Source organism: Pezoporus wallicus, unplaced genomic scaffold, assembly GCF_028554395.1.
Source record: "Pezoporus wallicus isolate ANWC-B61680 ecotype Strahan unplaced genomic scaffold, APGP_CSIRO_Pwel_v1 contig_2908, whole genome shotgun sequence".
Classification (NCBI taxonomy): domain Eukaryota; kingdom Metazoa; phylum Chordata; class Aves; order Psittaciformes; family Psittacidae; genus Pezoporus; species Pezoporus wallicus.
The window spans coordinates 4615927-4631305 of record NW_026642179.1 but is presented as its reverse complement, the minus strand read 5'-3'; the positions used below and the strand labels follow the sequence as shown (position 1 = coordinate 4631305).

Sequence of the window (15379 nt, the reverse complement as noted above, 5' to 3'; positions counted from 1 at the left end):
GTAATCCCTGAAATGCTTGTACAAATTACAGCCTTACTTGGGATTCTGCACAATTCACAGGCTAGCATGGACTTTATCGGTTGCTGGGCAGATAAACAGGTTACTGAAGGCAGATGTTTCCTGCTCTTCATTAAGACTCTGTGGGCCCCTAATTCTGGCAATGGCATTAGGCTCAGAGCTAAAAACTATGTTCAAATATATTTCAATATGTTGTGTGGCATGGTTTGTAACACCACATGTTGGAAAACCAGTTTGTAGACTGTAGACAGAGTGATTAAGATAGTTTTGAAGTTCCATGTCCTGTTCTGAGCCAGCTGCAGTAATCTGAACAATGAGTGATCCAGCAGGAAACAGAGAGTTAGTAAACAAAAATCATGCATGTTCCACCACAATTGTGGATAGTCATCTTCTTACTGAGTTAGGAAACACTGTCTCTGAAAATTATTAATTCCACAGCAAAATCGGAATTCTGCTTAACTCTTCGGTCTATTATGTATAATTATGTAACATTCCTATTGGTTTTATATAGGAAATAATTCTGAAGTAATGACCTATAAAACATCCTGTTCTTCAAGAATGAAAGCCAAGCTATTTAAAGTAATATACTAGGGAAATGCTGTATTGCTTCTGGAATTGCATTCAGAAAAACATTTTGCAGAGGAAGTTTTTCTAATATTTATCATAGAACAATTTATTCATAATTTTATTTGCCTTAACTGGGAGATCACAAACCTGGGCCTATAGAATGAAAAAGTGAAATAAAGAGGAAACCAGTTTCTGGTAAGAGAATCACCAAGGGAAGATGCTGATCCTGGAAGTGGCGAGCATGTTACATCTCTACTAACTCCCTTTCTAAAAGGTGTCCTAGCTTAGAGCTGAGCCTGCTGGGCAGGGTTCATTATACAGTGAACACATTTAATAGTAGAGAATGACCATGCCTCTGTGTTTCTTGCAGCTTCATGATGAATTAGAAAAGGGCGAGAAGGAAAGCGCAGAGCTGCAGGAATTTGCCAATGCCATCTTACAGCAGATAGCGGATCACTGCCCTGACATCCTGGAGCAAGTTGTCAATGCACTTGAGGAGTCATCATGACCTCGGCCACTAGCCCCACCAGAGCAGCACACCAGTGGCCAAGCCCAGTCAGTCCAAGGAGCCATGAGAGTGGAGACGAAATGTGAAAGACAGAAAATGGAATAGAAACTTCTGGTGCACCTTTTACAAAGAAAACAGAAGAAAAGAAAACAACAACCAACTCTCTAAAAACTACATGCTTTCCAGGTTCTTCCAGTTTATGATTAATCAGTCATGTTTGCATTCATCTTCTCACTGCCTTTCTACTTTAGAATCCAGTTCCCCATTGACTTTGTTGATGGTGACTTTTGGATACAGCTAAGCAGAGCTCTTCCAAGTCTACTGAGCAAAGAAGAGGGGATCCACTGAACACAAGCAGCTCTAATTCTCCATGAGGTTGCAGAAGGGTAGCCCTTGCCTTTTATTCATTTATTGCTTCTTTCTCTCTCTCTCTTTCTTCCTCTCCTCCTTTCTTTCTTTCTTTTTTTTTCCCATAAAAGCTGAAAGTCTGAATTTCATAGTGCTAAAATCAAACCTGAGTGTGCTCTGATTATGGTTTGTGACTGGCCAGCATCAGCTAGCTAGCTCAGGTCTCACTGCCTATCTTAGCCTTTCTATATTCTTAAATAAGAGAGAGAGGAAAGGAAAGTTTCACTATTTGTTCCTGTTAGTCACTTCATCTAGCAGCTGGAAAACAAGGTAGGCTTACTGGTACTTTCTGTGTACTTAATTTTGATTTTTACTATTTGCTGATCTGACTCTGAAGTGCTGAGTGGGGCATTTTTTTCAGGTAGATGTTTTAATCTGTTGATTTCTTGGTGTTTTTAGCTGAGGTTTCTCATCATAGGTCTGTCTCCTAAGTTCTTATTTTATAGAGAGCTCTCTCCCTTTGAGCAAGTGTGGTCAGCAGGTCAGCTCCCAGCTTTAACTTGTATAGTTTTTTCCATTGCCAATTTTTCAGGTCATAGCTTTGTGAACACTAGCTTCCATCAGAATAGTCTTAGCCATTTTGGAGATGAGGAAATCACATCATTTAGCTTAAAAATACAATTTTAAAGCTAAAGTTAGTTAAATTGGTAACAGTTCTTACTATAATTATAATTTAATTTATTTTGGTTTAGCTTAGGTTGACAAGGAGTGAGCTTGAGTTCAGAGCAATAACCCATTTTTACAAAGAGGAGCATCTCTGCTGGAGGTGTCACCCAGCTGAGTAGGTAGGTATAAAATCAGAGCTTTAGTTAAACCAGTGCAATTCTTATATGTGTATGAGAGGCCTTAGTCTTGTTCCCATCCATCTTTGACACTCTTTAAAGCCCCTGCTGATAGGTAATATGACCTGAAATAGCAGGTCAGTTTGTCATTGTGGTGACAAGTCAGGATCCTATTTAATGAGTAGGATTTGGGTGTTCATTCTTGGACTATGCACTAATGGGGAGACACGTTTTTTTCTTGGCTACCAGTGGTTATGTGTGTCTGGGGGCATCTGCAGGACAGAACCCTTTAACACATCCCCGTGTGCTCCTTAAAGGAGTTGTTCCCCTTTAGCTTTCTCGTATTACTTAAGAGAATGAGAGAAGGGCAAAAGGAGACCAAATATCAAAAGAGCAGTGGAATAAATCTTGGGTTTCTAGTGACTAGCTGATTATGAATCCTCTCAGTAAAGCTCTCATTCAGAGCCTGCAGTTTAATTCAGTATGACTTACTACGTTTTGACCTTAATCACTAAACTGTTATGGTAATGAAAATGTTCAAGCCCTCTCAGGAAAGTTGCATTTCTTACGTCTTTCAAATCCATAGCACAGCTCTCCTGTAGGTCTTTCACACCCTATTTTTATCTTTAGAAGTGACCGATTGCTTCTAACAGAAAGGAGATCAGCAGAAGTTGAGTAAAGGAAGATGTACCCTGTCTTTTTTTCAAACAAGCCCTGAAAAATGTGCAAAACTGAAACCTTATATGCCTGAGACTCTATTAACTGATTTAAAATAAATCACATCCCAATTCATTCTACTGTAATGATTCAGCAGAAGGAACTGAATCCATAACCATGGTGTCCACTAGGAAGAAATATGTAAGTCTCCAAAGAAGATGTGATTCACACCTTTCCATGTTTTGAACTGCCGGTGCTTTGCAAATCAGGAAATGTAGCTTTAGTTCTTGCTGTAGTAGCAGCCTGTGTCTGAAGCTTTTGTTGTCATGGATGAGGAGAGTAATGAGAACTTGAGTGTGTGCAAGGGGGAAACACCGGAAGGCGTGCAGACAGTGACTGTACATACCACTGAGCCATGTCTCATCCCAGAACCACCCCTTTGGTCCCATTATTTGAGTCAGCACGTTTTGATAGGAGCTGTTGTTTTGAAATCTTTCCTCTTGCTTTTTCTTCATCACCCCTAATTACTCACTTAAGGAATTTAATGCTGCCTGTAAAAGCATCAGAGCCATCAGCCTAATATCATTGTGCCACCGCCACCACTCCTGACTATCTCATTAACTTATATGGTCAAATCTCCAGCTGCCATGGTTCCCTGCTGTAAAACAATCCCTTCTCTGTGAGAAGCTGTGGAATTTCCCTTATCGATGGTTCAAATGACTCCTGCTTGTAAACCTCTTACTGAGATGTTCCTTGATAGCGTCTCTGCTGCAAGCAGGGGGAGGGGATGGTAGCGAGGGGTGGTCACTTTGGGCAGTCATTTCAATTCCCTTCATTTACTGCATTGCCCACACATCACAGGAAAGTGCTGAATCTTCTGCATCTTAAACTCAGCCTGTGGCCGCATTTCTGGAGTTGAAAGTGCCCCAGCCAAAGGCATGGTGCTGTCCTGGCAGCGTGTGCGGGATCCATGCATCAGCAGCTAGGTGAATCTCACTGTTTACATATCTCCTGGCCTCTTCCCTGAGAGGATTTGTCAAGCCTGGCTAGTTTTCATGCTGGCCATGTGGTCTTTTATCTCCCAGGCACACACCTGCTGTTCCTCCCATCTGCATTGTTAGGCCTTTGCAATTTTTCTCGTTAACCACTGTTATCTTCCAGGCTTCCCATCTTAACCATTGATCTTAGACCTCAATAAAGTGCTTTCAGGGAGAGAGCAGATCTCATTTAGGAACAGGCTTGATCCAACTTGATCTCCATTGAACTATTTCAGGTAATCTCTCTGATCCAGTGTCGACAGAGATCTTGTGATGGTGAATAGCTTAAGGATCTAGGTGATTTGGGAGTTACTGCTGGCCATGGTTTAATGCTGAACATGACCAGTGAAAGCTTTTTCTTTTCACTTATGTGGAGTTCCACACCATTGGCCTTAGGGCAATGAACGGATTTTGTTACCATAACCCATCACAAAATTGCATATCAAGCATATGGCAGAAGGGCCGTATGTGTGCACATACTGCAATGTTCATCCAGTTGCCTAACCCACCACTCTCTTAAAGTCTGATACCCAAGTGTCAGCAGCCAGGCAAAAACAGACAGTTTCCTAGCACAGCAGTCCTGCAACACAGCAGCTCTGGGAAATCAGGGGCCCTTCCCAGGGAGCCTGGGGAAACTTGCTTTTTTCTTCTCCTGTTGAATGAAGTTCCATTTGCTGCTGGAGCTGTGAAAGTTTTAATTGCTTTAATGTGTGTTGTTTTTTTTTCTTTCAAGCTGTCATTTGTACAGAAACTGAGAGATGTAAGGAGCTGTCTATAGAAAATTAAATAGGTTATTTTAGCTGGGTTTGGGCTAAAATATAACTCAAGCCTGAAGCCCACGTACAGTGTAAAAGCTGACACCCCAGCCATGCTTCTTCATGACATCCCTGAGTCCAAGTACATATTTTCCTCTGAATCCAGCCTCATGTAAAACACTAAAAGGACATTACAACACTAGAATTGCAGGGTGAGGACATGAACACTGTTTGTGATTGGAAGAAGAATTGCCTGGCGTTCTCCCAAAGGAAGCTCTAGGCTTCTAGTATTTGCTCTCATTTTGACTGCCTTTAACCAGCTTTCCCTCTAGAAAATGCCAAACACTCTTTGGAGTATCTGATTTTTGCCAAGTCCAGGGGACAGAAGGTGAAGGTCTGATGTGATGCACAAAACTGTGCGTGCTGTTTCTGGTTGCACAGCTGGAATATCCCTTCTCTTGCAAATTTTCTGGACTTTGGGGCTCTCGGTATTTTGCACAAGGGAGCATTTATGTCATAAATCTTGTAGAGGTAACCCTGGTTTTGTGAACCAAAGGGGCACCTCTTTTCATTTGCCCTGTAGTGCCCACCCATTCTGCTGCTAGTGCTCGATTTGTTTAGGGAATTTCTACATTTGATAAAAGTTGACAGGGTTGAGTCCCCATTCCTGTCCTAATTGCCAATCGTTGCCACTGAAGGGGTCTTTATTACAGAGGATGTAGAGAGTCACACACTGATACCGTTTTAAAGCAAAAATTTCACCACATAAGTAATGCACGTATTCTTCAAATGACTCCACTGAAATGGAAAAGGGAAGGAGTACAATCAAGGCATCTGATACTTAAAGGAAGTCTCTACTCAGCTCGATGCCCGCATTGAAGGAGGGAACCGGAGAGGACACAGAAGGCTATGGACAACTAACACTGCCCCAGCGAAGCTGGTGGGGTGGGAGGGTCAGGCACGGGGCATCACGCCTGGCAAGGCCAACTCTGCTAACCCCTCTTGTCATCGTGGCAAGGAAAAGGAGAGTCAGGGGGTTTTTAAACAATACAATGTTTTTAATTGTTTTTTCCACATGAATGGAAGGAAACTTACGCAACAGCAAATCCTTCTGAACAAAATGGCTGTGTCCGCTGACTGTTTTTAAAAAAAAACCAAGAAAAACTGTTTCAAAACTTTTTAGTGTCAAAAGCATAAACACAGAAACCCTGACTTTTTCCAGTGTGTGTGGTGAGTGCTGTAACCCTGTCATCAATATCTCCCCTGACTTTTTCAGGGGTGTTTTTTCCTGTCTTGTTTTCTGCTTGTCAATATTGTCTCTGTGGTCCTAAGGCTGGGGCAGTTACCAACAATGTGTGTCTGTTGTCGGATTAAACAAAAAAGGTAGTAGTAGAACTGAAAAAGATGTGTTTTAAAAAAATATATAAAAATTCAATTTCATCAAAAGGAATTCAAGTAAAGAAGCGACAAAGCTATGACTCCTCCTTTCGGGATTGTACAGAAAAGGATTTGTGGGCTTATAATCATAACCAGTTGCCTTTCACAGGCTTTTGAGGTCCAAGGCAGCTTGGCCTCTTAGGAAATGTTACAAACCCTGTAAAAATTCCTGCTCCCCCAGGTTTATACTGTACACGTGTAATACAGAAATGGGCAGATGAAACAGTATTTTGGAAATCAGTCTTTTCTGGTAATGGTTATCAACACCAGGGCTCCACTGATGTAAATGGGACAAATGGCTTTGGCCAGATTTTCCCTGTCTTCTCAGTCGTGCCCGTGGATCCCAGGGCCATGTGCCAGTGCAGGTAGTTGTGTGTAGGTCCATTTTCAAAGTTGTATTTCTGGTATTGGTCACATAGCTACAGCAGGTTATGGTACAGGGAAGGACTAGCAGCCACCTTCTGCTGCAGTTGCATCAAAGGAACAATGTGAGGTTAAACCGGCATGTAACATAGACAAAAAAACCCACACAAATTGCTTCACCTATGAGACTAGGTAAAGGATTTCATTAAATGAATGTATTTTTTATATCAATTTATCGTATGCTATTTGTCCCCATTTTGCACTTCTACTTTGGATCTTGGAAATCAAGTTAATCCCTTTTGCTTTTAAGTAGATATTTCCACTTCAGGTTCCCAGTGCTTTGGTGGGGCTTTTTGTTCAAAACATTGGTTTTCCATTTGGAAACCGTCAAGAGATGGATCTGTCACTCATGTACTATTATGTGGTTATCTAAAAGCCAGATTTTACGAGTAGACGTTGTTCCTTTAACCTAGCCCATCTTCCCAGCTCTCTGGTGACATGGACAAGTCTCTGTCGTCCCTGCCTGCCCAGGGGTGGCTGCATTTGGCCCTTACTGACATGCTCGTTACAGTATATCTGGGGTGCTTTAGTGGCAGATGCCTTTATCTGTGCAGATGCCTTTATCTGTTCAGATGCTGAAGGAGGATGAATCAAACGGGACCATGAACAGGGGAATAATTTCTGTGCTAGCCCAACATGCTGCTCCAAGCCCACTAAAACAGTATACTGCCGTTTCCCTCCAAGTCAGTAAATGGCAAGAGCTGCACACCAGGCTCACAAATTGTTTGTGGGGTTAAAAATCTGTGGGATGCTCCGTCCTCTCCACAGACACGGATCCCTCATTTGCTTTGGAAGAGACGTGTTGCACTTTAGCGGAGGGGGAGACGGGCTTTGGGGAAGGGATCTCGCGTACTTGAATTCCTTTTGGAAATAACAGCAGCGGGAGACATTGATGTCTGTGATGCAAGTGCGCACGCTGCCTTCAACTTGTATGTGTTTTATTGCTGGAGTCATGTTACTGACAGGATAATGAAATTGCAAAGAAAATGTGTTATATTCAACTTTGCCTTGATAATATAAACACTTTGTTCATTTTTTCTTCTTTTTTTATTCACAGACTAAGTTCATCAGGAAATTATAAAATTATTTAAAAATCCTGTGCTGTGTCTTCATTTCAGTGACCTTTGGTGTGTCTTGCTCAGTGTCCTCTCCTGCGTGCCCAGCACCAGAGGGCAGGTAGGTTGGCTGAGAGGCTCTGTGGCTTTTCCCTGAGACCTTGAGGTCCCATTTGTTGCCCACCCACATGACTGGAACAACCCTATTGAGGGCCTCAGCTGTACTACGTGCCTGCAATGCTGAGGGGTATCGCTGGGGTTACCTGCAAGGGGAAGGTGAGGGACTGTCAATCACAGGGGTTTCCCAGTTACCCCAGGACCTCACAGGTCAGGTAAGTGGAGATAGAGCAGCAGCATTTACAGCCAGCTGTTTCATTTGTCTCTCTCGTGCCTTTTTTCCAAGTAAATGTGACTTAAATGCTGCTAATGAGTGGCTGAATCCCAGATGCGCAGCCAGTGTTGAGTCAATGTCGGGATCGCATCTTATGGAGTAATGTGCCTGGAAAGCCATGCTGTGCAAAGGCCAGCGAGACTGTCCTATAGAGCATGTTCCTGGTGAGACCCAGATGTGAGTCCTGTCCCTGTGGGAGTGGAGGGGGGTCATGACTTTGTGACATACGATGAGCTGTGCCCCTTGCAACACTGGAGGAAACGGCTCTACCCAGCATGCAGTCTCCAGCCGCAGTTTGCGGACATGGGAAATTGCCTGTGTACTGTCACTATAAAAATCTCTTTTTTTCTGGTGATTTTGACTGTTCTGAAGAGAATAGCATTGCAACACTGGGTCTCACTGGTAGAACAATGTCCGTGTTAAACACACTCCACCAGATTCTCCGCAGCTATCCTGAAGCCCTGGCAGAGCAGACCTCCCCAAATTGGGAAATTTTCTAACCACTTTATGCCTCAAAGGCTCTCCGTTTCTTTCTCCTTTTGTCTTATCTGTGCAGCCAGTTTTTCTCTGGGCTTTTTTGCTGGCCTTGTCCCTTCTGCTTTCTGTAGATTTATCATTTCAAGAGCCTTCTAAGATCTCATTTCGCTGTTTCTGTACAAGTAACTTCATGTGTGACAGGAATGGGCATCCTGATCTTGGTGCGTGGACATTCCCCTCCCACTAATTTCAAATTTCAATCACTTGGGTTTTAATCAGGCATGTAAAGCAGTGTGTGGAAAAAGGATACATGGGGATTAAGGGTCTCGGGAGCTTTGAAAGGAAGAGTCCATCAGCCTTTTGGTTCCCTGTCTGTTTTATGTTTGCCTGAGTGTCTTTGGCTGAGAAGGGGATTTGTGATTCCCATCAGGCCAGGGTGTGCCTGGCTTTTGCAGCGGAGTCCAGATCAGCTGAATGAAACCACATGCCACATAAATTTAACCTACTCCTGTACAATGGGGTATCGATTGGTCTGAGTGGTACAAATGCCAGTTCTGAACAGCTTGTCCTTTTGAAAGAGGAGGATGAGCGAAAGGCGAGAGTCACAGCCATCACCAGCAGGAGAGCACATCTGCAGGGAGACCAGCACATCTGCAGGCAGAGCCAAGCTGAGCCATCGCAGCCCACACCGCTTCTGACTGCTTGGTGTGTTGCACTGCCATATCCTTGCAGGCTGACTCATATTTTGGATGGCCCGTAACAATAACACTGAGCTGCAAAGGGAAGATGCCAAATCCCTTTTGTGCATTATCAGGTTACATTTTATGCATTATGTGCAGTAAAACACAACAACGCATCTGAACAAAATTGTCTGTGTTGACTGTTGCTACTGTGACACAGAACAGGCAAGGCAGCAGTAGAGATGGCGAATGGTCAACCGCAGGATCAAACACACGAATTTAAAACCTTTTTCCTTTGCATATATTGCAAAGATAGGTTCATAGGGGTGTGCAAAGCTCATGTGTTACACAGACTCCTGATTAAACATAGGCCTTCTGCAGTATTCTAGCCAGAATGACTTTGTAAAACCTGCTTTTCTAAACTACACCGATCAGGGAAACTGATGAAACCACATCTGCGATCCACTGGGAAGAATAACGTATTTAGGATCTTCTGTTCCCAACAGGATCGGCTACACTTGTACTGCACAGAGCCTTCTGCCTCTGTGGATTGATGCTATAGGGATGCATCAGTTATACCATGTAGGATTACCCAAAACAGTAATTGCAAACTAATTGCCTGCACTGCTTAAATGACCTGCATATGACTAGTGACCTTTAGACTGGGACTTTGTGATACCAAATACCCACTATTCTCACTGGGCTTCAGGATGTTTAGATTTTGGGCAAATGGACCAAGTCCTCCTTTTTTTTACTGTCTTTACAAACCCCCAAACTCAAAAAGGGACGTATGCCCTGGGAAACTAAATGTAGCCATATAAAACGAAATGCAAACAATTTTTTTGCTTATCAAGGAAACAGTCATGCACCTTGTGCTGGTAGGCGTTATTTGTGAATATACTGAATGCCTATTATAAAACGTAAGTGGAACTGCTGGGAACAGCTTGGGTGTAGCCATGCAGTTATAGCAAGTGATTCTCCGAGTGTGGGTTTTGAATTTTACTGACTTTAAGTACGTGATCAGTAGCTTTTCCCAATGGTTGGAAACATTAAAACTGTTCTAGATGAATGCCTAAGAAGTTAGGCCCAGGTGTCACTTCCTTCAGCAGGAATTCAGCTCCAAGAATGCTTATGGATGCAAACTTTGTGACAAGGCAAGTTAAAAACCATTTGGTTTCTTTCTGTATCGGGAAAAAAAGGATTCTTTATGCATTTCTTTATGTATTGCTGTGGCTCGAAACCCCTCCTAGAAGGTTTTTTGTTCAGTTTGAGTAAACCCTTCATTTTCTGTAAGGGTTTTGCAGAACCACAAGTCTTGGAATGTATATGAATGCTCTTAAACTCTCTGCATTATATAGAATCATGATTCTATGATTCTATGTAGCACATACAAACTGTTTTTAAACAGTATATCATCTTGTTGCCCAATGTACTGAAATGCACGTGTGCATGTATCTTTGTGCATCTGTGCCCATCTGTGTGATAATATAAATATATACAGCTGCACACTGAAAACTACGCTTCAAGAATACAAAGCCTGCAATGCCAAAGGTCTGGAAGTTAAAAATTCTGTATGACTTCATGCCTAATAGGTCCATGATGCAATTTTCAGTGATGTATTTATGTAACTATTTTTTTGCTGGACCTTTCCTTCTTTGAGTGTGCAGGATGAACTGCTTTCTTCAAATCAGTAATTGCATAAACCCTAGCATTGCTGTTACCCTAGCATTGCTGTCACCCATGTATCTTCCAAAACCACCAGTTCTCTGTTGCAAGCCTCTCATTACTTTGATTCTGCAAATTGTCCTTCACATTAGTGACCATTTAGACATCAAGAGGGCTGCTCCCATAAAGAAGGAATTGCCTCAAAGTCTTTCCATATTTTTCAAGAGACACAAGTTTGTATCTGCTGTAATGTGACTTTAAAGTGAACCAGATCCTGACATTTGGGAAGACCCAGACTTCAAATTCCACAGCCCACAAGTGCCTGGAGCAGAGGATTTAGTCTAGCACAGCTTACATACACATCATCCACATGCAGAGCTAAATTTCATTCACACCCACACCAAACACAGACTGGCACCACAGTGACAGCTTGTGCTGTTGCTCTCTGGGCATGCTGCCACTTACTTCTAATGGGTTTGGTAATTGAAATTTTCATCTAGCAAAGAAGACTCGTGGTTCTTCAGACACACAGCTGGACGTTAACTCTGATCAGACGCTATATGCAGCAAGGACTACCTGAGGCTTGTTAGGGAGTCAATGACTTAGAGGGAGATACGGTTTGACATTAAAATGGAGGTAGTGATGTTCTTCCTCTTCCTTATTGTCTACAAAACACATTGACTTTGCCAGCCGGGTCATTTCTGCCAGCAGCGCAAGTCTCCCATAAAGAGAGACTGTATAAAATACTTGGTCCTGTATAAAATATTTGGGACTACCTGACCATCAGAGCAATGACATACCACAGAAGGGACACATGTTTGCAGACGGTTGTCAGCTGCAGTTGCTAAGAACTGCAAGATGCTATGTCAGATACTTAATAACTTGGAGGACATGTGCAATACATGCACATGGGATTTAAAGACTGAGTGCAAAGTGCAGAAGGAGGTTAAGTTTGATTACAGCATCTCATCTCTTTTTTTTTATCTCCATGTGACTTCAATCAGCAGTTCATGCCACTCTCCTACAAATTAATTGATAGATTTAGGATTAGTACTAATTAATACTCTGAGTATTTTGGTGGTGGTAAACATTAAAGTTTGAGAAAGCAAAGGGTATTTTAAACTACTGCCACTTCACTGCTGTAAAGTATCCTGTTTTGGCTTCAGGTGTGCCTTCCCAATCCAAGTGGTAACTGTGTAAGGCTGTTTTCAGAGGGAGCCAGGTCTCAGCAGCAGCCAAGGCAGAAACAGCTGGGGAACTCTGTAGGCTCACGGCACCCACCAAAGCCAAGGAGCCTCAGCTGTATGTAAGGAAGGCACTTCGTACATTACTTGCAGTGGGTAAGATCAAGCATTCAAGTACAAGAAAATCATCACTTCACCTGGTCCAGGGAGCTGGCAACCTGAGCTTGATAGTAAATGTTAAACTCTTTTGTAGACATTTTCAACCAAAAGAAAAAACACCACGATTTTTACCAGACTGAAAGATGCCCTTATTTCTCCTCCTAGGAGATGTGTCTTTGTGTTATATTACTGTGGGTGGGGATCTACACAAAGGTCTGCCCAAAGACTGCAGTTGGTGGCTGCCTTTGCCTGTGCTCTACCGAGCATACCCAGTGCAGGCTGGGCTTACTAAAGGGAGATGTTCAGTAGAAGACTGGAGTTAGATTGATTGGTTCTCCCTCTGCAGTACCAGGAATAGGTGTCTTCATTGCTGCTTTCTCACCTGCTCTGATGCAGAAGGAGAAAAAAACAAACCCAACAGTACTGTGTGGCTTTTTCCATATAATTTTGACTGTGCTGATGAGTTTATTTGGGGGATAAATCCCTTAATCATAAATCCAGCAGAGTGATGCTTGTACAGGATATCCTCTTTTCTCTTTTTGTTACAGTATTTTTTAGCAGAATTCAGCTGAAGTGGTAACAAAGATACTAATGGGTTCATGCAGAGCTTGGCTCAGATCCCAAGGTGTCCTCTTTACAGTGCCTGACGCAACTGGTGAATACTTCACTTACATTTTTACAGACTCTCAGGGCTCCAAAGATGTAAAATGAACCAGGATAAGTGGGAATTCATGCTGGTATCTTGATTGTCTGTGTAAGAGGAGGCCCTACAACAGGGGATTGTATGGAAAACTGAGTCTCCACTGAGGATGATATATGACCATGGCAAGGTCTTTCTACTGCTCAGCAAGGAAGAAGAGGACAATGGTAGCTGACAGCTACTGTTTCAGCTGACGTACTTGATTTTGCTTTGCATCACGCTAGGAACATGCATACTGCCAATTGCTACAGCTCAGCTAACTTGCAGTGATTTGTTAAGCTGTAGTAACTCCATCGCTTGCATTGTCTCTTCGGATGACAAACTAACACAATGCTTTAAGGCAGTGGCGCCCAGTTTTTCAGAGCTGTCAGATTTCTGTGTGTCTCAGCAGCACCTTTTTTGTTATCGTTGTCAAGATTTCAAGGTATTTTAATTCAAAACTTTTAAACATAAGGGGTTTTCTGGTTACTTTGGACAGCCTGTAAAGTTACCCAATGGGCATGACAGATGGAGGAACCACAGCCCCAGAGCACATCGTGCTGCTGGTCCTTCGGATGGAGACAGTAGGAACCAAGTTGCTCAATCCACTGCCTTCTGCAAACTCCTTTGTGACCACTTCTAATACAATACTGTAAAGTTCCTTCTTTTACCTACCCCATTTGTGAAACACTGTCCTAGGAACACAGATAAAAGAAACTCTTTCCCCTGTGTGCTTTTAGGCCACTATTTAAAATCCTCCATCACTGCAATGGCATTGCACATCATGAATTGTGCTTCCCACCAGTGCCCTCAGAAGGATGCTCTCCTGTTAGCTTGAGAGCAACAGGACACCTTGAATCCAGAACAGATCCTGTGCTAGACCCAGGACAGGAGAGGTACAACATCTGGAGGAACCCCGAGGAAATTATGGGATTTATCAGCAAAATATAATGCAAGTTCATTGCTTCCATCAGAAGTCTGTTTCTCCACCCATCCCTGGGGTGGCAGGGGTGGATTAATGTCTTCAAACACCTACTGTCTGTAACCCATGGTCACTCATGGACCTAAGGAGGGGTTTGGCCACTCACACATCCTATAAGCCCAGTGTGCTGGGAAGTGGTAGCAACTGCTGGCTTCACTGCAAGAACCAAGCTGCAGGAGCAAGCACTTTCCCAAACAGTGGATGCTGGAGGCGTAGTGCACCTAATGCAACATCTGTCCTTTCAATCTCCTCCCAGTAGCCCAAATTAGGCACAGTGACTCCAAGGTGACAGTGAAAGGCTGCTCCTCACCTTACGGTTGGAGGCTTTAATTTGATTCCTTTGTAAATGAAGTGATGACTCTTTTAAACACGAGTGGTAACACAATTATTTATGCTCATCTGTCAGAAGAATAGATCAAAGGTATCTATAGAGCTGCAGACAAATATCACCACGGATGACCCAGAGGCTTCCTTTGTGTGAAGAGACAGACTGGAGCATGAGTTCATTGGGAAACCAGTCTTAAATCCATACAGCAAAGTCACCCAGCCTAACGCTGACCCAGAGCTTTCCTCTGCGTTTGGTTAGAGCTGAGTAGTGACAGGAGTTAGAGACAATGACGCCAACTTTCCCTGTTTTTGTTTTTCTGCTAAGAGACCTTATTCAGCACAATGGTATCGCTTATGTTCATCATTATATGTGCAATCTTAAGATGATATCTCGGCAAGTTCAGACGCGACACAGGCCTTTGGGTTGTGTCTCTGTGGGGTGTGTTTCAGCCTGGCGCTGTGCAGCGAGGGTGTTGTGGATCATTTGGGAACCTCTGTGTGGATGTGTGAGGAGGCAGTGGCATAGCAATCACTTCATCCCCAGCTCAGAGCCAAACCTGACCAGATACATGCCATCTGGGTGTCTCAAAGAGCATCCTCAACTGTAGTGCTGGCACCATGAACTACTAACGTCTTCTCAACGAGGAAGAGCCAAGGAAATGTAAGACAAGATAGCGAGTAAATCAACCAAAGACAATGTTGAAGGCCAGCTCCCCCCTTGCCTTCAGCAGAGCTCTGTCAGCACATACCAGCTGCAGTTCAGGCCTCTAAAAGGAGTACTGATGCCTAAAGGTTTAGCTGTCGTGCTTGGGAAGGTTCCCATAATTCACTGACAATATGGTCACCACTAAAGCCCAATTTTATAAACTCGCTAAGGATCAAGAGAGGCAGATCCCTCTGAACCACATAAAAGCTGGTTTGTTCTCCATAGATCTCTGTGCACATTATTCATGCTACTATAAAAGGGATTCCATACAAGCCATATCTTGATGGGTGTTGAACATGACATTACAATCTTCCATAATGTTTGGTTCTTTAAACACAGCCCTGAAACCCTGTGATGGAAAGAGGGTCCCCATGTGCGTTTATCTAAATAAATAAGCAAAAGAATTCCAGCTCCCATTGCTGAAGGGAAATGAAGAAAAATGTAACTTCAGTGAACATGAAAGGCTTGCAAACAGGAACCAA

At 43.1% G+C, this 15379-nt stretch overlaps 1 protein-coding gene across 3 annotated transcripts in view; it reads left to right on the top strand.

Annotated features, from left to right (window-relative positions):
- The window catches only part of ERC1 (ELKS/RAB6-interacting/CAST family member 1), a 290910-nt gene extending 289643 nt beyond the window's left edge, over positions 1-1267 (top strand). For all 3 annotated transcript variants that reach the window (XM_057428028.1, XM_057428027.1, XM_057428029.1), the window contains one exon: positions 956-1267. In XM_057428028.1, the coding sequence (XP_057284011.1) occupies positions 956-1093 (138 nt within the window). In that variant the 3' untranslated portion in view covers positions 1094-1267. The remainder of the gene's footprint in view (positions 1-955) is intronic.
- The last annotated feature ends 14112 nt before the right edge of the window (positions 1268-15379 follow it).